The sequence below is a fragment of the Lithobates pipiens genome, unplaced genomic scaffold (assembly GCF_037356315.1).
Source record: "Lithobates pipiens isolate NorthernLeopardFrog02 unplaced genomic scaffold, aLitPip1_a1.2 Scaffold_19, whole genome shotgun sequence".
Classification (NCBI taxonomy): domain Eukaryota; kingdom Metazoa; phylum Chordata; class Amphibia; order Anura; family Ranidae; genus Lithobates; species Lithobates pipiens.
The window spans coordinates 191,136,426-191,162,023 of NW_027507764.1; the positions used below are offsets into that span (position 1 = coordinate 191,136,426).

The 25,598-nt window shown below is 39.7% G+C and overlaps 1 protein-coding gene across 1 annotated transcript in view; it reads right to left on the reverse strand.

The window, feature by feature from the left end:
* The window catches only part of CNTNAP2 (contactin associated protein 2), a 2,388,168-nt gene that overhangs the window by 1,794,644 nt on the left and 567,926 nt on the right, over nucleotides 1-25,598 (reverse strand). The window contains exon 2 of the mRNA XM_077491601.1: nucleotides 113-223. Coding sequence (XP_077347727.1) covers nucleotides 113-223 — 111 coding nt within the window. The remainder of the gene's footprint in view (nucleotides 1-112; nucleotides 224-25,598) is intronic.

Sequence of the window (25,598 nt, forward strand, 5' to 3'; positions counted from 1 at the left end):
CTGACAGCAATAAATCTTGTATTATAATTCTCTTTTTTATGTTGTCCATATTGAAATTTTACAAAATTCAGTTTTACATTGACTAATACTACATAAGTAGAAAGGGTCATACCTTCTCTTCTGTTGAGTTTAGCGTATACTGGAGCATAAATCCCAGACATTATCGATGAACTTTTAAAGGATTGAGGCTGAAGTGCCACTACCAGAGGCTCGTCACATTTTTCTGAAAAATTAAAAGAAAAAAAAAGCAGGAATTAATGTCAATATTCAACATTCTGAATTGCATCTACTACACAAATGAAATATTTATAAGGGTGTTATCAGCCAAAAGATTTCTATTTCTGTCCTTTAATTTCTGAAATTTGACACTGACTTTTAATATTTAGATACTTACCTGTCCAGGGATCGTGTGATGTCGGCACCGCAGCCAATCTTCTAATCGGCTGTCGGATGCAGCCGCTGCTATTGCCAGTAAGGGTACCCTACTGTGCATGTGGGAAGTACGCTGTGCTTACTAATTGGTCCGTCAGCGGAGAAGGGAAGGGATGGCTGAACGTCCGAGAGATGGCACAGTGACCCCATCTCCTGGAAATAGGGAAGGGGACCTGTCAAATGGGGGTCTCCGTTCCTCCTCCCCCCTGAAAGGTGCCAAATGTGGCACCAGAGGGGGGGAGGAGATGAACAAGCGGAAGTTCGACATTTGGATGGAACTCCGCTTTAAGTTCGCAGGGAGGTGGGAAGGACTGACACTGTGACAATGGTTTCATGATCAGGAGCTGGTCCCAATAACTCCCGATCATTATTTGAGATAGAGAGCTGTCTATGGCAGCTCGGCTCACTGTGCTGGAAGGATGCAATGATAGTACTCTCAGCACATAAATCTCAGCCACCCATAGACACATATGTGTGGCATGTGGGCATTAAGGCCTGATTCAATCTACACATGTTGGGAACCTGCATGAAATCTTGTGTTTTCCCAACATGCATAGAAACACACTGCTCCATAGCAGATGTTTTGGTATGCCATTCATTAGCCATCCCCACACATCGGCAACTGCATATGTTTTTTACACACGCCAACCAAATTGTGCCACAGCACCAAGCAGATTGGGGATTTCTTTCCCCATGTTTCTCATAGAAAGAACAAACCATTAAAATGAAATAACGGCCCTGCATGCAATGCTTTAGAATGCACGTAAAATATACACATGCACCATGCATGCATATATGTAAGCCATGTGTTCTGTGCCTGGCAAGAAATTAAGTAAAACTTTAAGAAATTAGGGTTTTGTCCTTGCCCCAGCCTATGATTGGGCAGTGAAAGAGAAGCAGTAGACTGATGAGCTAATCTCTCTGCTCTCTCTTGATACCATAATGTTCCTTATTAGAACCTGAGCACTGCAAAACATATGCTTGGTTTCTAGTGTTCCCCACCCTCTCCCAGTCAGCTGAGCACAGGTATGAAAAAGTTTGATATCAAGTCAAAGTCAGTTTTTTTAACTAGTTACTTCTAAAAATATACCTAATGTATTAAAGAGTAACTTTAGTCAGAAAATTTAAGTTTTGCAACATCACTTTAGGCTGGCCCCTTTTACAGGTATAAAACATCAAAAATAAGTACTTATACTCTTTACTCTCACACTGCTCTACACTTGCGCAGTTGATCTCTATTTTTAGGCACTATACCGAATTTGTATAGGCCAATTTGCTAGCAGCCTAAAGATTTACTGCTGTTCAGGAGTTCGGGCTTCAGCATAATGGCAGCCTCCATCAAAAAGACACAGTAGCCATGCTGAAGGCAATTTACAGTACACACTAATTTGGGTAACATAATTATTATTATTTTTGTTTGTATGATACTTTTTTTATTATTTTTTAATAATAATTAAAACACAAAAAAATTATTTGCTAAACACACTTTTCCACAACATTTTCTTTACACTGGGGTTGATTACTAGTACTGGAGAGTGCAAAATCTGGTGCAGCACAGCACGGTATCCAATCAGCTTCTAACTTTAGCTTGTTCAAAAAAGGTTTGACAAAAAGCCTGGTAGCTGATTGGATTTTATGCAGAGCTGCATCAGACTCACCAGTTGTAGTAAATCAACCCCAGTGACTTTTAAATGTTTTTATTTTTTTCATCATTTTGTTGTTCGATATTTTTATTGGATTTTCTTGAGGAGAACAAACAGTTGAACATTATCTGCCATGTGTAGGTTATAGAAGAGAGAATCACATGAATTAGTTCAAATGACAGAACAGTCAGCAAATGTAAATGAACAATGTAATCTGCTCTGATTTCTACATGTAAGGTAAGGGTGTTGTCCAACTCCCCCAGACACCCCAACTGGGAACATCAAACTGTGTCGTGGTGGGAAGGGGCACCTTGCCCTACCTTTGAGTGCATAAAAGGTTAACTGAATTTGCTCAAAGTATAAACAGGAAAAAGAAGGGTACAACTTGATTGTTGTCAGAAACTGATATACCGTATATACTCGAGTATAGGCCGACCCGAATATAAGCCGAGGCCCCCAATTTACCCCCAAAAAAACTGGCAAACTTATTGACTCGTGTATAAGCCGAGGGTAAGACATGCCTGTCCATCCCTGTGTGTGTGTCCGTCCATCCCTGTGTGTCCGTCCATCCCTGTGTGTCCGTCCATCCCTGTGTGTCCGTCCATCCATCCCTGTGTGTGTGTGTGTCCATCCATCCATCCATCCCTGTGTGTGTGTGTCTCCATCCATCCATCCATCCCTGTGTGTGTGTGTCTCCATCCATCCATCCATCCCTGTGTGTGTGTGTATCCATCCGTGTGTGTGTGTGTGTGTGTGTGTGTGTGTGTGTGTGTGTGTGTGTGTGTGTGTGTCCAGCCTACCTGTGTCCCGAGCCTTTGTCCCGAGCCTCCGTCCCGTGCCGAGCCTCCTTGCCTCCGTGCCTCGCCGCCGTGCCTTGCCTCCGTCCCGTCCCGTCCCGTCCCGTGCCGTGCCTTGCCTTGCCTCCGTCCCGTGCCCTCTTCGTTCGTCGGCGCCTCGGCGGCCATTGTAAAATTCAAAAGCTGCGCCGCCGCCTTCGCCTGTGATAGGCGGAACACTGAATTTCCCAGCAGCCTGTGTTCCGCCTATCACGTACATCGTATCATCCTCGTCCGTAGTACGAGGATGATACGAAGTCCGTGATAGGCGGAACACAGGCTGCTGGGAAATTCAGTGTTCCGCCTATCACAGGCGAAGGCGGAGCCGGAGGCGCGGCTTTTGAACTATAGAATGGCCGCTGTCTGTCTGCTCGACACGCTGATCGAGCGGGCAGACAGCGATGACTCGAGTATAAGCCGAGGGGGGCACTTTCAGCCTCAAAAAAGAGGCTGAAAATCTCGGCTTATACTCGAGTATATACGGTAATACAGCTGCCATGTTGAAACAGGTAACATAATTATAACCAAAGCCAATAATAAAGGTTTTGTAGAAGCACACTAATAAATCTCATGAAAAATACAACAAATGTCCATAAAACCTAAATATGTATACAACCAGTACCCATTTAGGATATAACAACAATTTGTGCAAAAAAATAGTCCAACAAAATGTGATGAAGTAGGTGTAAACAACTGTCGCTGAAACACCAAATGTCCTCCACCAATGTGATTAGTGCAAATTCCTCCCCCTTAAAGAGGAAGTAAACCCTGGGTTGTCTCCCTGCAAAGGTAAAGCATAATGGGCTACTATGCATTGCATAGTAGCCCATTATGTGTCACTTACCTGACATAGGAGTCAGCGATGTCACCGCTGTCCCCTGTAGCACAGAGTTTCCATCTTCTTCCAGGTATTGCTGCTCCAGCCACTCACAGTGCTGAAGCAGCGATGTCGTCATACCTGCGAATGCGCACGGGAGCCGCCACTAACGGCATATTGCCGTTAGCAGCGCCATTCCCAGTACGCCTGTGCACATGTGCCGTAGACAGCGGTGACTGTCTTTTTGTAAATATCTCCTAAACCGTGTAGGTTTAGGAGATATTTCTTGGACCTACAGGTAAGCCTTAATCTAGGCCTACCTGTAGGTCAATGTGGTTTGTGTTAAGAATAAAGCTCACCAGATACCATTGCCATTCACTCTTGTGTCTGAATAGGTCAAATAGGCTTTTGTGTCATACATACATATATATATATATATATATATATATATATATATACAGTATGTATATATATATATATATATATATATATATATATATATATATATATATATATATATATATATATATATATATATATATATATATATATATATATGTATATTTTGATATAGATATATATTTAGATATATATGTAGATATAGATATATATATATATGTAGATATAGATAGATATATATGTATGTATTAGTGCGCTACTGTGAAACGTTTATTATTGGCTTTAGTATGATATATGTTTCACCTAATTTATGTGTTTGATTTGTTGAAGTAGCAGCACAATTGCATTTTTATTGAGTAGCGCAGTGTACATATTTATAAAACATACTTATTAGTATGAAATGTTTGTTCCTTGTTAAAGAACATTATTTTGTATGAAGTTGTTATGGGTAAAGTTCCACGTTAAGGATCCTTATCTGCTCCTTATTCCCACCAAAAACCCATCTCAAATCTAATGGTGGAAATCTACTATCACCTTCTTATACTAAATCTTATTAAAACTTTTCAGCAACTTTGGGAAACATTCACAATTTGAATCAGAAGGTTACTTTATAACTTTCAGAGTCACTGATCCAGGAAAGTCATAGAAAAGTTCTCCGCATCTTCTTCCGTGGGTTTGGTTCAAAGGTTTGAAGCAAAAGGATCAGCATGATAGACAGGCAACTGGCTTTTAGAGAAAATAATTTAACAATGATAGCCCTGCGCTTCTGTCATGATAGATTTATTTTAACTTGGTCTATACACTAAGGCTCAGTTGGTTGTCTATAAAACATCTTTTTTACCTTGCAGGTGGCCTACAGACTCATGTTGTACAAACCGAGCCAGCATTCAGAGCTCAGGAACAGGTTGATAATTACTTTGCAGTTAAAGCTCTGATCTTTTTATAACCCTCTCCTCCTGAGGAGCTCAACCACTGGCATGGCTTACGATAGGGAACAGGACAACTCTGTAGGAGTTCATTTTAAAGATAACATCCTTGCTATGAAAAGCTTTTGATATATGCTGCATTGCTGCATGTATGACCTTGATTAGAATTAAAACAATGCTGATTAGCTGGCACTTAGTATGCTCTTTAATGCTCTTTCTGTTTATTACCTTTACTTGGACTGTGAGATTTGATGTGTACATTAATAAGTGATCCAGAGAGGATAATAAACAGATCCAGACAGGATAATAAATAATTAGAAGTCTTTTAGAGGCTGATAACTCACACAAAAGAAAGAGTAAAACACAGGGTTTAGCGCTGTTCAGTGTTCAGCTTTGTTAAATCCAGTGTCCTTTGTGTAAGGTAAAAAAGAATTCATAAGATTGGGAACAGAGTACAAAACAAAAAAGAAAAAAAGATGGCCCAATCACACTATAGAATGTGTTGTATAGAAATTTGCCCACTGAATGTACGGTGAGAATGTAACAAAAAAAATTTTTATTTGGCTATTTCTTGTGCTGGGCAAATATGGGATTTGACCACTGGATGGCAATATATATCAAAGGAAGTTCCAATGATATGTAGCGCCATCTGGTGGGCAAATGTGAAATTTTCTGTTTTAAATCAACAAAAAGCATACAACCAGCACAGGATGTAGCCTAATAAATGCTTTGCTTCACTTGCACAGAACAAACTTACATGCACTTTCACTGCTATCCATTTTTTAAAGAATACACCTTGTGTTTTGGGCTTTATTGCACTAATGTAGCTCATTTGTTTTAAAAGGGCTGGCAGAACATATCTCACTGCACTGCAAAAAGTACTTGCACACTATTTTTATAGCACAGCACACCACCATATGCAGCGGGTTCACATGTTTGTATTGCAATGCACTAAAACATACATGTATTGTGATGCCCTGAAAGATACAATCACCACACTCCGATATCTTTCACTCAATTGTTTATTTCAAAGAAGTCATATCACCCTCCTGAGATGCTCCCTCTAATCTTAGTCTAAACCCAATATTGGCAAAATGGATTAGCTGAAGGAGTCTGGGGTGACTTTTTAAAATAAAAATGTATAAAAATTGATATTAGAGTTTAGGGCATGCATTGTTTTGGAGTTTATTGGCTGGTGAGGATGGACTTGTAAGGAGCCAACATCTAGAAGTGGCGAGATGCTATCACAGAAACCTAGAGATGAGCTTTTTCAGAAGGGTGATTAGTCATCAACCATGGAGTTTTGTGCAGAAAGCCCGTAGAAATGGATGCACATGTCACAACAACACAGACACAATCAAATGTCAAAATCAGACAAGTGGGCAGTAGCAGATGCACAGATCAGATCTGCGTTCCATCATGCCATCATGTCACACTTTGACATGTGATTGTGTCTGTGAAGCCACTCAGTGTGCATCCACTTAAATGGGCTGCCTGCATGCAGCTCCGAGGTGGATGCACAGGCATCTGCTGGTGTCTCTGCATGGAAGATTGGACTAATTGCCTATCTGAATGAGCTCTTATGGGTTCATGTGTGTTTTTTTTTTATTGTGGTGCTTCTGCTAGGTGCATTGATGTGCCATTCATAACCTATGGTGCCACAATGGCCCACACTATGCACTGCAGTAAATCATCTTTCACTACAAGTATAATTGGGCTTTTTAAGAACTATCAGAGTTTTCTCCTTTTATTTAAATGTGAGCCACAATCCCTAGTTTCTTTAGTTTGTGCCACTACCCTGTTTCCCCAAAAATAAGACCTAGCGTGATTGTCAGTGATGGCTGCAATATAAACCCTACCCCCCAAATAAGCCTTGTAGGTCTTATTTTCACGGTAGGACTTATTTTTGGGGAAACAGGGCATGGCTTATTAGGGGGGTAGAGCCTTATTTTCGGGGAAACAGGGTAGTAAAATACTTTGCATCAGGAATGCTGGTTTTCTGTGTTGATGCAGTATGGTTGCTATACAACGGAGCAATAGTCATGGCACTTTACATGAGGCATGTCAGTGAAAAAATGATGATACATCGAATACATATACTGTAGTTAGAAAATGTATTACAATCAAAATTGAACATTCCATGATCTAAAAGTATACAATACAGTTTTTATAAGTAATAACGCCATTAAAAGGCCATAAAAACAAGCTGACATATAAAGATACACATTATTGGTGAAATAAATTCATATTGTACTGATACATGATGGCATATGCATGAAGAAAAAACATGATGGATGTAAGTTGTAAGAACCAAACAGTCTTGACATCCTAAAAACTCTACGTATTCTGTCCACTCATCAGGAATATGGTATAGGGAATATCTATAAATGTAGGTAAGTAAAAAAATATATAATGATACATAGTAAAAAGTAAATGGATTCCTATAAGGAGAAAGGAAGAAATTATCTTAAAAGGGGCAAGAAGTCTGATACTTACAAGTCAGCTTTGGAAAATGGCTAAGCTTCTAAAAGGAGGAATGTGGGTGTCAGAAACGAAACCATTTTCTAAAGCTGACTCTTTAAGATAATTTCTTACTTTCCCCTTATAGGAAACCATTTACTTGTATCATTATATATTTTTTTCTTACCTACATTTATAGATATTTCCTATACCATACGCCTGATGAGTGGACAGGATCCACGAAACACGTAGACTTTTTAGGATGCCAAGACTGTTTGGTTCTTACAACTTACATCCGTCATGTTTTTTCTTCATGCACATACCATCATGTATCAGTATAATATGAATTTATTTCACCAGACATGTGTATCTTTATATGTCAGCTTGTTTTTATGCCCTTTTAATGGCTGAATTACTTAAAAAACTGTATTGTGCATTTATAGATCACAGGATGTTCAATTTTGATTGTAATACATTTTCTAACTACAGACATACCCCACTTTTAAGTACACAATGGGGTTTATTTACTAAGGCTAGAAAGTGCAAAATCAGGCTCACATCTGCATAGAAACTAATAAGCTTCTAACCTCAGCTTGTTCAATTAAGCTTTGGTAATAAAACCTGGAAGCTCATTGGTTTCTATGCAGAAGTGAGCGTGATTTTGCACTTTCTAGCTTTAGTAAATAAACCCCATTGTGTACTTAAAAGTGGGGTATGCCTGTATATGTATTCTATGTATCATTATTTTTGCAGTGACATGCCTCATGTAAAGTCCCATGACCATTTCTCCTTTTATATATGTATATTAGGAATGGTGGCATATCACGGTGGCTGTGTAATGTCACACTTTATTTTTTCTTATGCAGTAGGGCTGTTTTAAAGTTGAACTGCATTATATGTACTGGCTAATTTGCTGCTCCAGAACACACAGGCTTTTTACTTATAACATAATTCATTTTCTGCAATGGAGCCCCATAAATTTTTGAAGCATTGCTTTACAATATATCCAAAAGCTATGTAGACAAAAGCGAAGGGTTCACATGCGCTGCCATATATTGAACAACACATGCCCGCGCATAAATTGTATTTGTGAAAGCAATGCATTTCAACAGGAGCAGTTCACATTAGTACATTGCACTGACATGAGCTGCCCTGCACTGAAAAGAAACACCCTACATCATTTACGTTGCACACATTACAATGTGAATGCAGCCTAATGACTTCTTTTTATATAGGCATTACTGAAAATGTGGGTGTCAGCTGGAGTAATCCTTCAAAGGGCAACACATTTTCCAATCTGCATTGCATTTATGAGAATTTGTTTTGGCTGGACAAGTAGTTTAAATGTTTAATGTGTGTGAAGATAAATCACTGCTATTTGTCTCCTATTAACATTTCACAGATGTATTGTTCTGCAAATACTTGTGTGCCCGGATTCTGGATGGAAGCCAAGCATGTAAATGAGAATCTAACATACTAACAGGATTATTTATTATATTAGGTTATGTTTTCAAAACAGGTGCAGTCTCTTAATAAACAATCTGTCATTGTTATCACCCCATTCTCCCATCACCGCCATGATTCCACACCCACACTTCTACATACCGAGTCATTCAGAGACGGAGGTTCCAGTTCACAGCTATGAAAAAAAAAAACTGACTGCTCCTTTCTAATTACTGCTCTTCCTATAGAATATAATCATGTTTCAGTTGTATCTCATTTTATAACACAGTCACACATTATCCATTGCTATCACTTACCCGCAGATGCTTGTTGCAGAAGCTAAGGACTAATAAAATAGGGGCCTTACAATGTTAGTTCATAGATTAGAGTAATGGTATACCGCCTGTAAAACCACTGAACGTTTGGCTGAGTAATTACTCCTATTACTTGTAATAAGAAATTCTACTGCCAATAGGGGGCACCTATTTCAAAGTTCCAAAAATTAACAGATATGGCCATAGTCATAAAGTTAAGAGATTTTCCTTATTTCCTTAGCCATGTTCAGACCCTGTATAGTGTGGTGGCTTTTTAATCCTACACTGAATTTTGAGCATGGATAGTTCGGCTTACCCAGTGCTGGAGTGGCACTGGAGAGGAGCTGCTTGGAGCAGAAGGCTACTTGTCAGTTACGTTCAGACTTTGACAGAAACCCCAACTAAAAGCTGTGCTTAAAATTTTGGCCAATAGATTTATTTTTCTTGGCGTTAAGAAGGTCCTGGAGGGATCTGCTGTTGCTTCCTTCATTCCATATATGATCAAGAGAGCTGTATGATCTCCTGCTTTACTCCAGGATTTCTCCAGAACCTCTCTGAACGTCTAGAACTCCATACCCCAATCTGTCTCGCTATCTTCTACTGTTTCCTCCTCTAGGTGATCTCTGAAAACTCTTTAGGGAAGCCCATCCAACCTCAAGCTAACGGATGAAATTTTACTTTCTCAAACAATTCATTCCCACTCAGTTACAACCTTTGTATCACATTCCCTTTTAGATAAGTTCTCACCAGCAAGGCCCTCTTAACCCTTTTGTCTTATAATTATTTTGCAAAGTGATGTGCCAACTGTTGGTGCTATATTAATCTTGTATAACAATTATAAAAATCATTTAAAAAGTACAAAATCACTCTCACTCCAACCCCCCTCCCCCGAAAAAATCTCCCTTACTGCAGAGAACCAACCCTCTTCAGTACTTTAAAGATCTACAACCAATAGGGGGGGCACCTATTTCAAAGTCCATAACAATGAACAGATATAACCATAGTCATAAAGTTAAGAGAATTTCCTTATTTTCTTCTTGTGGTGGCTTCTTGATCCTACACTAAGTTTTGAGCATGGATAGTTCAGCTTACTCAGTGTTCAAGGGGCACTGGAGGGGAGCTGCTGGAAGCAGAATGCTACTTGTCAATTACATTCAGACCTTGGCAGAAACCCAACTGACAGCTGTACTGAAAATTTTGGCCAATTAATTTTCTTTTTCTTGGAGTTAAGAAGGTCCAGGAGGGATCTGCTGGTGCTTCCTCCATTCCATGTATGATCAAGAGATCTGTATGATATCCTTCTCTCTAGCTCCCGCATCACCTCCTCCCATGCTTAACTCCAGGATTTCTCCAGAACCTCTCTGAACCTCTAGAACTCCTTACCCCAATCTGTCTGGCTATCTCCTACTGTTCCCTCCTCTAGGTGATCTCTGAAAACTCATCTCCTGACTGAAGCCTATCCCAACTCAGGCATAAAGAACAGTTTTTATATTATAAAACTCCATGCAGGGCACTGGGCAGACAACTAGGGGCAAAGGGGATGGGAAATAATTACATACAGCGATGGAATCTGTAAGATTACATTATACTGTATGTATACTGTGTGTTTCACTTTTTGAATTTGGCGCCGTTCTCTGTCCCCGTGCATCGCAACGCTCACAGGGAACAGAGCTCGGCTCCGTGATAGATCGAGCGAAGCACGGCTCACTCGTACAGCGCGGGGACATCGCTGGATCCACTGGACAAGGTAAGTAAACTCTCCCTGCATCCCCTCTCTTAGTTTCTATATTTTAACATTTGATTTACATTCTTTAATGCTGATAATCTCCAGTCTGTTGCTTAGTCTTTTACTTGTTTTATTTTTCTTGGGGGCTTAGAAATAGCTCTGTGTATTTTTTTCTGCATGGTCACTGTTCGGAACCCTTCGGAAGAGGTTACAATCTGGTGATCCCCCAAGGTAAGGGTGTGTCTGTGAATCCTTCTTAACTGTGTATGTGTCAATAATGTTAAACCAGTGACCAGGCTATGGGTAGCTAGGTGTATTCTTAGCATACAGTAAGTTAGCTCACTGCCTCTGTAGCTCAAGACACTGTGGAGCAATTCATCCTCAATATTCATGATAGAAGCTTTGAAGTTGCTCAAGTCATTTTCATGGTTCAAGGCAGCGTGGAACAATTCATGCTCAAGATTCACGGTAGAAGCATTGAAATTGCCCAAGTGATTTTAAAGGCAGCTTAGCTTACACGACATCTTCATCCCACTGGTAACTGAGAAGTCTTCTAATATTTTTATCTTTAAAGTAAATACAGAGCAGTCATTCTGAAGGTGGGAGCAACGTGAGCAGTGCAGTTTCAATGCTTAGGGTTTGATTTATTAAAGGTTAATAGGCTGTGCAGTTGCACTCTGCAAGTGTAGTTGCTTCCAAGCTTAGTAAATCGGGTAAACCTTCACTCTACGAAGAATAGCATTTTTACTTGCACATGATTGGAGTATGGAAGTCAGCAGAGCTTCTGCTCATTTACTAAGCTCCGGAGCAACTGCGCTTGCAGAGTGCAACTGCACTTTACAAAGTGCACAGTCTATTTGCCTTAACACTCCCCTTAGTGTTTGGTTAATTATCAACACTATTAGGTATATTTGTGTGAGAGGTTTAGTATACCTTTAAACTCTTCTCTAACTCATTCCTAAATTGCCATTTTTTACATTTGCTTTAATGTGATATAATGACTGACAGCTGTTTTTATTTGTCTTTTGTCTTTTATATTGTGGCCAGAAAATGAAATGACAGCAAGCTCTCTTATTGTTTATGTTGAGCATCTGTTTTTTGAAATCGTCTGATCCATCATCAATCTTTTATAACAAATGCTGGGAGATGAAACAAAACCCTCCCTTTACATCTAAACTCTTTTATTTGAAAAAAAATATATATATGCCAGTAACTGTAACAATTTGCTACAGCTTGTTTGTGCAGGGCTACTCAAGTTTTAATGTGACATGTCCCGAGGGGGCTGTGATGCATAAAGTAAGTAGGGAAATCTCCTCTTGCAGCAATTGAATGTATCACGCCAGTTAATGTATGTTAGGCTGGTCCTAGGCTGTCACTACTGAATAACATGATAAAGAGAGAAACAGAAGCACATTTGACAGTTCTTTGAGGGTATTCATTCAACGCACATTGATAAACTGTTCTATGCTGCACAATGACTAATGCCCATTCACATGGCATTACATAGGGTCATTGTCCTTATGACATGGCTTAACCTTATTTACTTCATTTTATCTCTCTGAGGTTTCTGGGATTTTTTTGTTTCATGCAGCTTCATCCGATTGCATTATAATAAGCACTGTGCATGAAAGCTGTAAATATGTAATAAATACTTTGCTTAAAAATGTTACAGGTTTTTGAGAAGTTTGATGGTGACCTTGATTTTTTTCCAATCCAACAATATTATTTTGGACATATTATTATTATTATTATTAAAAAATAATTGGCATGATATTATTATTATTATTATTATTATTATTATTATTATTAATAATAATAATAATAAAAAAAATATTGAAATTATATTATTTGTAACATATTATTATTATTATCATTATTAATTTAAAAAAATTGACATTATATTATTTGTGACATATTATTATTACAAAATTATTGACATTCTATTATTTGTGACATATTGTTATTATTATTATTATTATTATTATTATTAATTACAAAAATGGCATTCTATTATTTGTGACATATTATTATTATTATTATTATTATTAGAAAATAATTGACATTATATTATTTGTGACACGATATTTGCAGAGCATTATGGAATCCTTAAAAAGAGAGCATAACCGATAATTGCTTTCAGAATGTCTCTCTCTAATTGAAAGTTTTTATGGATCTGTATAGGGTGGTTTTGGGGAGAAGAGTCAGTCCTGGTTCACACTTATGAGTTGCAAATTTGCAGTGAATTCTGTGCGGATTCCGCACCGCATCCAAATCGCAAACAGCTGCGGTGTGTATGTTAACCACTTTAAGACTAAATTTTTGGTTTTGTGTTTAACATTGCTTTAACACATGTTCATTTATTTTAATTAGCGTGGGTGTAGGGTGCATTTATAGATTTTTTGCAAAAGGTGAAATATGCTTTGAGAGTAGGCAGAAAGGTCCCAAATATATAAAATGTAGGGCATAGCGCCACCTTCTGGCAACAAATAGTTCATTTATATACAGTGACTACAAGTAGTATTCAACCCCCTGCAGATTTAGCAGGTTTGATAAGATGCAAATAAGTTAGAGCCTTCAAACTTTAAACAGGATTTATTAACAGATGCATAAATCTTACAAACCAAAAAGTTATGTTGCTCAGTTAAATTTTAATAAATTTTAAACATAAAGTGTGGGTCAATTATTATTCAACCCCTAGGTTTAATATTTTGTGGAATAACCCTTGTTTGCAATTACAGCTAATAATCGTCTTTTATAAGACCTGATCAGGCCGGCACAGGTCTCTGGAGTTATCTTGGCCCACTCCTCCATGCAGATCTTCTCCAAGTTATCTAGGTTCTTTGGGTGTCTCATGTGGACTTTAATCTTGAGCTCCTTCCACAAGTTTTCAATTGGGTTAAGGTCAGGAGACTGACTAGGCCACTGCAACACCTTGATTTTTTCCCTCTTGAACCAGGCCTTGGTTTTCTTGGCTGTGTGCTTTGGGTCGTTGTCTTGTTGGAAGATGAAATGACGACCCATCTTAAGGTCCATGATGGAGGAGCGGAGGTTCTTGGCCAAAATCTCCAGGTAGGGCGTGCTATCCATCTTCCCATGGATGCGGACCAGATGGCCAGGCCCCTTGGCTGAGAAGCAGCCCCACAGCATGATGCTGCCACCACCATGCTTGACTGTAGGGATGGTATTCTTTGGGTCGTATGCAGTGCCATCCAGTCTCCAAACGTCACGTGTGTGGTTGGCACCAAAGATCTCGATCTTGGTCTCATCAGACCAGAGAACCTTGAACCAGTCTGTCTCAGAGTCCTCCAAGTGATCATGAGCAAACTGTAGACGAGCCTTGACATGACACTTTGAAAGTAAAGGTACCTTACGGGCTCGTCTGGAACGGAGACCATTGCGGTGGAGTACGTTACTTATGGTATTGACTGAAACCAATGTCCCCACTGCCATGAGATCTTCCCGGAGCTCCTTCCTTGTTGTCCTTGGGTTAGCCTTGACTCTTCGGACAAGCCTGGCCTCGGCACGGGAGGAAACTTTCAAAGGCTGTCCAGCCCGTGGAAGGCTAACAGTAGTTCCAAAAGCCTTCCACTTCCAGGTGATGCTCCCAACAGTGGAGACAGGTAGGCCCAACTCCTTGGAAAGGGTTTTGTACCCCTTGCCAGCCTTGTGACCCTCCACGATCTTGTCTCTGATGGCCTTGGAATGCTCCTTTGTCTTTCCCATGTTGGCCATGTATGAGTGCTGTTCACAAGTTTGGGGAGGGTCTTAAATAGTCAGAAAAGGCTGGAAAAACAGATAATTAATCCAAACATGTGAAGCTCATTGTTCTTTGTGCCTGAACTACTTATTAATACTTTAGGGGAACCAAAAATTCTGTTGAATTGAGGGGTTGAATAATAATTGACCCTCTGAATAAACTTTTCACTATTTAAAAAAAAATTAAACAAAGAAATAACATTCTTTTTTGCTGCAGTGCATTTCACACTTCCAGGCTGATCTACAGTCCAAATGTCACAATGCCAAGTTAATTCCGAATGTGTAAACCTGCTAAATCTGCAGGGGGTTGAATACTACTTGTAGGCACTGTATATATATATATATATATATATATATATATATATATATATATATATATATTATGTGTATTGCATAATGTATATTATGCATATATTTATAGATTATATTTATATAGAAGGAAAACAAATAGGAAAGGAAAAAGGATCAGGAATGGAAAATGGTAAAGGAAGGCTGTGGGCAAAGATAGGCGATCCAAGCATAAATGGGAGCAGGTACCTATCAAAACTAGGTACCTGCTGCCCTAAAAAGAAATGTATCCAAAAGTGTGTGTTTGTGTGTGTGTGTTAGGGGGGAGAAAAGCAAAACAAAACAAAAAAAAAAAGCTTTTGAGTGACGTTCCACTTTAGCAATTTACAATTGCCACGTAATGATGTAACAGCAAAAATATTTATAGCAATGTATTTTAAATCATTTAATGGCCTTTACTTTATCTAATCATATTTTACAGCAGAATTATAGAAATGTGATGCACACAGTAAAGGTATCACCCACATGAGCTAAACAAATACCTTTTATTTAAGTCTATTCTAGAAAAATGAAAGATGACATCTGATTGGTTCTTGAAAACATTGTTATTTTTCCAGCTTGGTGACAGAGTATTCTTGGTAGGGTACAATCACAACATTTCATTTTGGAAATAAATCAAAATAGCAATAGGGTAAATGGATTTAGAAAATGCACCTTTATTTATAAGGTAATATGACTGTATAATGATTGATGGCACCCTCAGAACTAATAATGAGGCATATGAAACTAGCTTTATCTGTAGTTTTCACATGGTGTAGTATAGAAGAGCCATTTCATTTAGTTCCATTACTGTTACTACACATTTTGACATATTAGTCTTGTTAGCTGTATCTGCATATTTATAATAAAATTAAGTTCTTTCCTTTTTTGCTACTAATACTATATTTCCCAGAAGTTTTTCGTTTGGCTGTAACTAATCAAATTTTCTAACTGCAGCTTTTTTTAGTATTGTTCACATCAGCTTGGTATATCGGAAGGATTTTTATTTATTGGTTAGTTGGGCTTTGTCCATAGCATAAACCATACAAAACATCTTCTTCTCAAAGCCACTAACTATACTCAGGTAATTTCAAGATGTCCCCTAATGAGCTCCCCAAATAAATAGACAGCAGCTATGCTTTTTATGATATTGTGTGCATTCAGCCTTTTCATCTAGCAACAAGCTGCCACAGCAGAGAGAATGAACCCTGATCATCAGTCAGCTCACATATAAAGTATGTGGACTTTTGAGACTAATATTGAGGTCTATTGAGGTGTACCAGGTGAGACATGGACCTAGTAGTGAAGGCTTTATCCCACCCCAAGCTTTTTAAAAGAGAAGTATGTCCAAAGCTTTTATGGCAATACTGCTCTTCTAGATCACAGGAGTGCAGTTCCTTGTGCTCTCCTGTGGCTCAGAATCAGCTGACAGCAATGTTTAGCCTGTTGTCAGCTGATTCTGTAACCTTGTCACTTTTGTATTGCCGACTGTGTCCCCATCATTGAGTTTCTCTCTATTTATCCCGATGTAGCACCCTCTAGTGTGCTACTAGTGTTAGTGTAGACAAATTTATTTCTATGACTCGTGGTAACTGTGAGTCTGTAATTAGTTTGGGTTACTACAGGTCAGGTTGGATGGCTCTACAATGCAGATATCTGTTACCTCTGCCTGGGTCTAGAAGCTTGCAGAAGCTTCTGGAAATTAGTGGTCAGAGACCAGGAGGTCTTAACCTGCATACCTGGGGGCCAATCCCCAGGCTGAATGTCCAGGTAGGATGGCTAGGCCAGCCCTTAAATGCGGAGGAGCCATGCTAGCAGGGGAATCAGGTGGAATATAGAGTACTGAGGAGGCTGTTGGTGGCCTAGAAGGGGTGTCCTAGGTCTAGGGAGGGCCTTTGCTTCCAGCCTGGGCTATGGGTGGCTTAGGAAGATCAGCAGAACAGTTTGAAAAGGAATCTTGCCTGAGAGAGGTGGGAGCAAGGAGGACAGAGGCAAGGAGGACAGAGTGAGTATATCAGCACACCAAGGGATTCACAAGGGGAGAGACTGCCACATGTACCAAGCTTTTCAAAGGACAGCACACTACTTAACTCTTTTATCCCTTGTCCTGGGAGATCTTCAGAGCAGCAGCCAGGAAGGCTGGTAGTACCTGCAAGCATTGGAGCTCTGAGCAGTTCTGCAGAGGTAAAGGAGATACTCCTAGTTCGCAAGAGACTTTTGCTACTGATCCTTAAAGATTGAGTGTGTCCAGGAAGGAGAGCAGTCCATCATCTTATCTCTGTACATAGGAAGGAAGTAGTCCCCCATCTTGTGTTTTTGTCAAGTTGGACATCCCATACATTTCTCTACCCCAGCCAAGCTGTTACCCCTAATAAAAAAAAAACAAAGCCAAGGGACTTATGTCTGGGTGTAGTAAAAAATGTGTAAAAAATGTGTGTTCGCTGGCTGTGCAGGCATAGGGGAGCCAGTTACCAGCAGCCTTCACGGGCGTTGTGCTACACTGATGACCATCTTCACTGGGATTAAAGGGGAGGTTGTATCCAAACTTTTAGCGGTCACCAGAACAGAAATAGAGGGCAAATCTTCCAATAGGAACACAGGTCCTGGTGACAACTGTCTAAAAGGGGATTTGCCTACATTTAAAGAGATATGTCTTAATTCCTGTTGTGTTCACAAGACAGGAAATCAGAGGACATCTCCCAGTGAGAAACAGAGAGTAAAAAAAAACCTGAAAGGTTTTTAATTTAGTATAACGAGTTGCTAGCCATCATGCACTTAACATTTGGGTAATACAGCAACCTATGATCTTGAAAACAAATTATAACAATCTTAACCTATTAACAAATTAAATCAGCTTTTCCAGTAATGTTACACCTTCCTATCCACATGTTTACAACACTAAACACCGCAAACATGCATAAGTGCTTGTAAATAAGTATCATTTGATCTGGCTTGAAACTATAAATTATAGTACTTTAGCAGGTGTTTTTCAGATTTGACTGAACAACACCAAATTATATCTTGGGTTCGTCATTAGACTGTAAATGCCTTTCAAGGGACTTGTGTTTATACTGTATATAAACATAAGTAAAGTCTTGGAAAGAAATCTGCCAAGCAATCCGAAAAAAAAAAACCTGTGTGTTCAATCCATTGCTAAAGTGCATAGTTGATAACTTTGAAATGTATCAAACAATATGCTTATGGAAAAGGAGAGAAGGCCTTGTGGAATTAAACTTTAAATTCCTTACTGAGCCGTAATCAAACATTATACACATTTGTAATATCACTTGCATATCTAAACAAACATTGAAAATCCTATATTTCCATAACTAGACTCTTCATCCAACCCGAATGCAATTAAAGTCTACCTGTACTAGACTGTACTCCACACAAAGCATCTAAACTGCCCCAGGGAGTGTAGAGAGTAGAGATGAGCACAATGATTTCACCAGACTGGATTTCACAGAGACATTAGTGGTTTTGCCTTCACTGAAACCCTGTCAAAATTAGCCATGAGGATTGCTTTGTTGAGACTGGATAAAAAAAAAACAAAAACAAAAAAAAAAAACAACATGGCTTTGTTTTCTGACAAAGCCATGCGACCACCATGTAAATTGGGTATAACGCTCAACCCACGCAAACCAAACCAGATTAATATAACCAACTGATGTGATATATTATTGTGAAAGACAAGTGAGAACTTGATTTAAAATAAAATAAACTTAAATAAAATATAATAATCTCCGGAGATGCCCATTGTAAGGCAGATTGAATAGCCTATGAATAGTGTAGCACATTTTGAACGCGCATGGTCATTAAAATTTGCTACACTATACATGGGACCACCATTTCAGCACTGGCTTTGATAATTAGACAACTAACCCTAATTCTGAACAAAACTGGAACCCCTTGCTTTCTAACAAAACCATGTGATCATAATGTCAGTGCTGACAAAAGCTTATGCAGATCAAGCTTGGATTCCCTCCTGAGTGTCCAAGGAGGTGTAAATACACAGCTCTCTATAAGGGCAGATTTAGAAATGCATCTAAATCATCTAAAGCCGAATCCGTGTTTGGATGATGCTCCAGAAGCCACAGACAGGTGGTGGAGAAGCAATGTGACATCTCCTTACCAACTGTTTTAACACCATGTTTGCAGACAAATGTGCCACAACATCAAATGACTAAAAGAGAACTGGCAGATTAGGGGCTAACAGACATTAAATAGAGCACAAACAGAGGAGGGCAAAATACTTAAAGTGGATGTAAACCCTCACATATACCCAGCGAAGTGAACAGCCTCAGATAATAGACAGGGATGAAACAAATCTCCCTACATAAGTTTAACATGTATATCTGCTGTTTTCAGCTATATATTCTTTAGAAAGTCTTTCTCTGGCCCTTGATCAGTGGGCCCTTTGGGATAGATATGGTAAAAGTACCTAAGTTAAATGCTTCAGTAGCGCCCAGACCTTAGAATGTAAAAAGAGTATTCCCATTTGTTTCAGATTGACGTTTATGAAAATGTTTAAAAATTAACTGAGAATGATAGAGTTTTTGGCTTTGCTAATGCTTATCTTGATTTATGACTGACGTAATGGATCTTATGCAACTGTTCTGTTTCATTGTAGAACATACGTATGTAATCAATAATAGATGTATGATTCCATTGTTTGAGTTATACATTCGCATGAAGCGACCGAAATGTCTACTTTTCTTTCTATATTATTTTGTTATTCAACTACTATTTTTGTACTTATGCTTGAAAATTTCAATAAAAAATACTTTAAAAAAAAAAAAAAGAAAGTCTTTCTCTTCCTGTTCAGCACTGGGAGCGGATTCTTGGCATACAGCCTGGGCTCTGGATAAGACAGCTGATTGGAGGAAATGCACCCCATGCCACATAGTCAGAGACTTGCAGAGCTGTTCTGTGAGAAGTCAAGCTCTCTGCTAATCTATTTATAGCAACCTCCCAAGACACTAATGGCACCAGGATTCAGTATGGGTTGAAGGCAAGATGACAGTGTGGTGCTTTAGACAATGTTCTGCTGGGAAACTTTGGGCTCTGCCATTCATGTGGATGTTACTTGACATGTACCACCCATATAAACATTGTTACTGACCAAGTAACCCCTTCATTTAAATGCTATTCCCTGATGGAAGTGGCATCTTTTAGCAGGATAATGCACACTGCCACACTGAAATAATGGTTCAAGAATGGTTTGTGGAACCCAAAAGTGTTGACTTGGCCTCCAAATGGAGGCCCTACATTGCAACTTAACCACTTTCCGCCCAGCCTATAGCAGAATGGGGGCGGGGCGGTGGTTGCGTTATCCTGACTTGGCGTCATATGATGTCCAACAGGATAAGCCAGGATCGTGTGCCAGCGTGGGTGTCACTCTGACACACCACAACTTCGATCTAGGTAAAGGCCTCTGATGAAAACTCTTTATCACTTGATCGGCTGTGATGAATCACAGCCGATCACAGAGTGTAACCAGGATTTGCCGGTAAACGGGTTTCCTCAGTTTATGCTAAAAGGAAAGCTGATCTGTGGCTATTCTGTCAGAGAGGGGGTCTGAGCTAATAATCAGTGCATTGATTATCAGCTCAGCCTCCATCAGAGGTGCCCAACACAGTTGACAATTAGTGCCCATCAGCTGCCAGTCTTTGCCCACCATAGTGCCAGTCAGTACCCCCCAAAGTGCCCATCAAAGTGCCAATTAGTGCCCATTAGTAACATCTGTCAGTGCCCATGTCAGATGCCAATCAGTGCCCATTTCAGATGCCAATCAGTACACCATTATCAGTGCTGCATATCAGTGCCATTTATTAGTGCCTATTAGTGCTGCCTGTCAGTGCCCACCAGTGCCGCCTGTCAGTGCCCATCAGTGTCACATGTCAGTGCTCATCAGTGCCACCTGTCAGTGACCATCAGTGCTGCCTATTAGTGCTTATCAGTGCCCAGCAGGGCCACCTATCAGTGCCCGCCAGTGCCATCTACCAATGCCCATTAGTGTCGCCAATCAGTGCCCATCAGTGCTGCATATCAGTGCCTCCTATTGGTGCCCATCAGTGCTGCATCGCAGTGCCTTCTATTAGTGCCCATCAATTCTACATATTAGTGCCTCCTCATCAGTGCCCATTAGTGCCACCTTATCAGTGCTAACTCATCAGTGTCTGTCAGTGAAGGAGAAAAACCTTTTATAACAGAAATGAAGAATTTTCAAAAATTTTGTTCTTTTTTAGTTTGTTTAGCAAAAAATAAAAACCCCAGTGGTCATCAATTACCACCAAAACAAAGCTCTATTTGTGGGGGGGGGGGGGAAATGAAAAAAAAATGTAGTTTGGGTGCAGTGTTGTGTGACCGCGCAATTGTCGTTCAAAGTGTGACAGCACTGAAAGCTGAAAATTGTCCTGGGCAAGAAGGGGTGAAAGTGCCTGATACTGAAGTGGTTAATGGACTTATTGTATCTTAAAAGCTCAACCACCAATGGCTTGGTGCCAGATACCACAGCATACCTTCAGAGGTTTAGCGGAGTATATATTGCAGTTTACCATGCCTTAGATGTAGTGTGATGCATGTGTTTTCTTTTTTTAGCCATTTTCCTTTATTTTCATTTGGTAAATATATGGGATTAGTGGCTTTGAAATAAAGATAATATGGACTTTGCTGTCTTTTCAGCTATCAGGAAGTGACACCACATTTCTGGAAAATGCAACAGGTATTTTCTGTACTTGCTGAAAGTAATCTTAGCTTAGAAAAAAAATCTAATGCAGCCACTACATTTACAGGACTGGTAAGCTGCAATATTCACAATTTTTGTTCTTGGGTTTAGCCTAGGTTTAACGCAGTATGTAAAATTTAGTTACACAAGAGAAAAATGTAAATGTGTATATAATTAGTTTGACATTGCCTTTAGTTAAAAGCTCCAGGAATACAGACAAATACACAGATAAAACCATATAGAGGAGCTAATTTTCATGCAAAATTTGTATTCCTCCTAGGTGACAGGTGACACCACTTTCTCTGTTACTGTTAAGATAGCCATAGATGGTTCTAATCTCAGCCGGTTCAGCAGGGACCGGCCATGATTCAAACCACTTATGGGCAGGCTCATTGCACCCAAGTTAATCGATCGATTAACTTGGGTACAACCAGCCTGTTGGATTTTTTCATGCGATTATTGCTAGCAGCTATAGCCATTTTCAATAATCACATTGTGTTTTCCCGGCAGGGATGGCTCCCCGCGCCTCTCGCCTGGAGAACACAATAGGAGGGAAAAAAATTGCACTGCGTCGCTTTTACTGACAATTGCGACGCTGCAACTAAACAAAATTGACATCCTTTTTACCACAAATAGAGCTTTCTTTTGGTGGTATTTGATCACCCCTGTGGTTTTAATTTTTTGTGCTATAAAAATAGTCAATTTGAAAAAAAAAACACAATATTTTGTAGTTTTAGCTATAATAAAATATCCACATTTTTTTTTTTAAAAAGCAAATTATTTTCTCAGTTTAGGCCAATATATATTCTTCCACATAGTTTTGGTAAAAAAATCGCAATAAGCATATATTGATTGGTTTGCGCAAAAGTTATAGTGTCTACAAAATAGGGGATAGATTTCTAGCATTTTTATTTCTATTTTTTTACTAGTAATGGTGGCGATCGATTTTTATCGGGACTGCGACATTATGGCAGACACATCAGCCAGTTTTGACACCATTTCGGGACCATTGGCATTTATACAGCGATCAGTGCTATAAAAATGCACTGATTACTGTAAACATGTCACTGGAATGGCGTTAACACTAGGGGGCGATCAAGGGGTTAACTGTGTATTCTGTCCCTTGTGCTCGCGAACACTTGTTGCAGTCATCGTGACCGTTGGCCATGAGCATCGGCACCCCCGCACACACCTGTTATCCAGTATAGCTACGACAGTTTGCGGGATCGTGCTGGCATGCTGCAGTAAAATGACGGCGGCTGGTCGGCAAGCGGTTAATAAAAACTAGCTGACATTCAGGACGTGTGTATGGCAGCTGGTCCGACAAAAGCCAGATGAGCATGCTGGAAAACCAGCAGACTGGCTCACGATCAGTGCTCTCAATGATTGGCTGAAAGCGCAGAGTGTTCTGGTGGGGGGGGGGGGGGGGAATCACCAACCTGTGATAACACAGTAGCACAGCAGGGAAGATCACAATACATAGTTACATAGTTAGTAAGGTTGAATAAAGACACCAGTCCATCCAGTTCAACCTGAGTGAGTGTCTACAATTGTCCCTATCCCTGTACAGTGCACACTCACATCGGTCCCTACCCTGAAGGATCCAACAATACCAACATTGGATTGTTAGTACAGTGTCTCCAACCTGAGCTGTGAGGTTTTAGTGGTATAGTGGGTAGCACTCTCGCCTAGCAGTAAAAAGGGTCGCTGGTTCAAATCCCAACCACAACACTAACTGCCTTGAGTTTGCATGTTCTCCCTGTGCCTGCGTGTGTTTCCTCCCGGTATATCGGTGTCCTCCCACACTCTATAAGACATGCTGGTAGGTTAATTGGCTTCTGTCTAAAACTGGCCCTAGTACATGAATGTGAGTTAGAGACCTTAGATTGTAAGCTCCTTGAGGGTAGGGACCGATGTGAATGTACAATGTATATGTAAAGCGCTGCGTAAATTGACTATACCTTAAATAATAATAATAATAACTCAAATCCAGGTACACACTGGCTGTATTTAAAAATGCATTTTAGAATGTAAAAAAATGGATTTATTTATATCAGTAACGTCTACATGGTGCTTTAATATTATTGTCCCAAATGATGCTACACCCAAAATAATAAAAGAACTAATATAACAGATAACCCATAATACATATAAAAATATAATATAATACATATAATAGAGTAGAATAGAATAATAATCATGATAAACTGATTTATGCAGATGACAGTACGACCATTGTTCTCTATGTTGTATGGTTCTATAACAGTGAGCCCAGAGGGACGCTAGATAAAATGGAGCTTGCACATCTTGCCAGTCAGTAGTGCATGCTGACCAATGGAGCTGTAGCAAGACAACACAGGTCTTCTGTTATCATTAGCAATGCTACATTTAACTAGCAGCTCCAAACGAGAAAATTTTGCATGCAGTCATAATTACTACAAACTGTCCAAATTATTAAGTAGCCCTCTTTACATTGGATCAGCTAGAGACTCGTTTATTGCCGAAATCATGAATATTTTAATGAGCCAAGCCAGATGTTTGCCAGAGGATAATATGGTTCAAATGAAGCCACTGTTCAGGGAATGACATACATATGTATGGAATAGAAGCGCCTCTTCCTCTAAAGATGTTTCTTGACAATGCATTAACTAATCCCCTTCAGTTTAATTATTGAAAGTTACTTTCTATCCACAACCTCTAGCTTTTATGTTACCAAGCTCTTCTCAGGTCCTTAGTCATCCTTGCCGCTAGACAATAATGAACATTTGTTTCACGGTGTTGATTGCAAGAATATTTAAATATGCAGTGCGTCTTTCATCACTTGTCAATATCCCAGTAGGAGAAATGTGTTTACTTATTAAAGAATTTATAAAGTGGTGACAATATACGCAATGCTTTACATACTGTACACCAGTCCCTGATCTCAAGGAGCTTACAATATAAGGTCCCTATCTCACATGCTTACACACATACTAGGGCAGGAGTCTCAAACTGGCGGCCCTCCAGCTGTTGCAAAACTACAAGTTCCATCATGCCTCTACCTCTGGGAGTCATGCTTGCAACTGTCTCGCAAGGCCTCATGGGACTTGTAGTTTTAAAATAGCCAGAGGGGCGCCTGTTTGAGAACCCCTGTACTAGGGCCATTTAGACAGGACCCAATTCACCCACCAGCATGTCTGCAGAGTGAGAAAGGAAAACTAGAGTACCCAGATATTGTACAGGAACAGGATTTCAACCAAGGACTTGTGTTGCAAGGTAGAAGGGCTACCCCACAATGTGCCAAAATGGAAGATCTATTCTAAATTGGAAATCAGCTTAATTAATAAACAAGGATCCAATCCCTTTTTTACCCCTTAGCGCTGAGCGCACAGAAATATGTGGCCCCACTGGGCTGGGCTTGTTTTCATGTCGGCCGCATAATTGTATATCTGTCTTTGTGCTGGGAGCACGCTGCTTGGCTCTCTCCCAGCACAAACGATTGGGACCTGGAGCTCCTGATTCCCAGTCATCTGATTGCTGTGTTAGCCTCTGATTGGCTATCATAGTGATCAGTCACTGTGAAGCCCATGCCCTTGTTTTCTTTCTATGAATGGTGGACCTGGAGCTCCTGATTCCCGGCCATCCGATTGCTGTGTTAGCCTCTGATTGGCTATCATAGTGATCAGTCACTGTGAAGCCCATGCCCTTGTTTTCTTTCTATGAATGGTAGAGAGAGATACATTGTTTCTCTCTCTCACTCCTTGCAGAGGAAAAAAATAATTTGTGTAAAAAATAATAATACAACAATAAAAT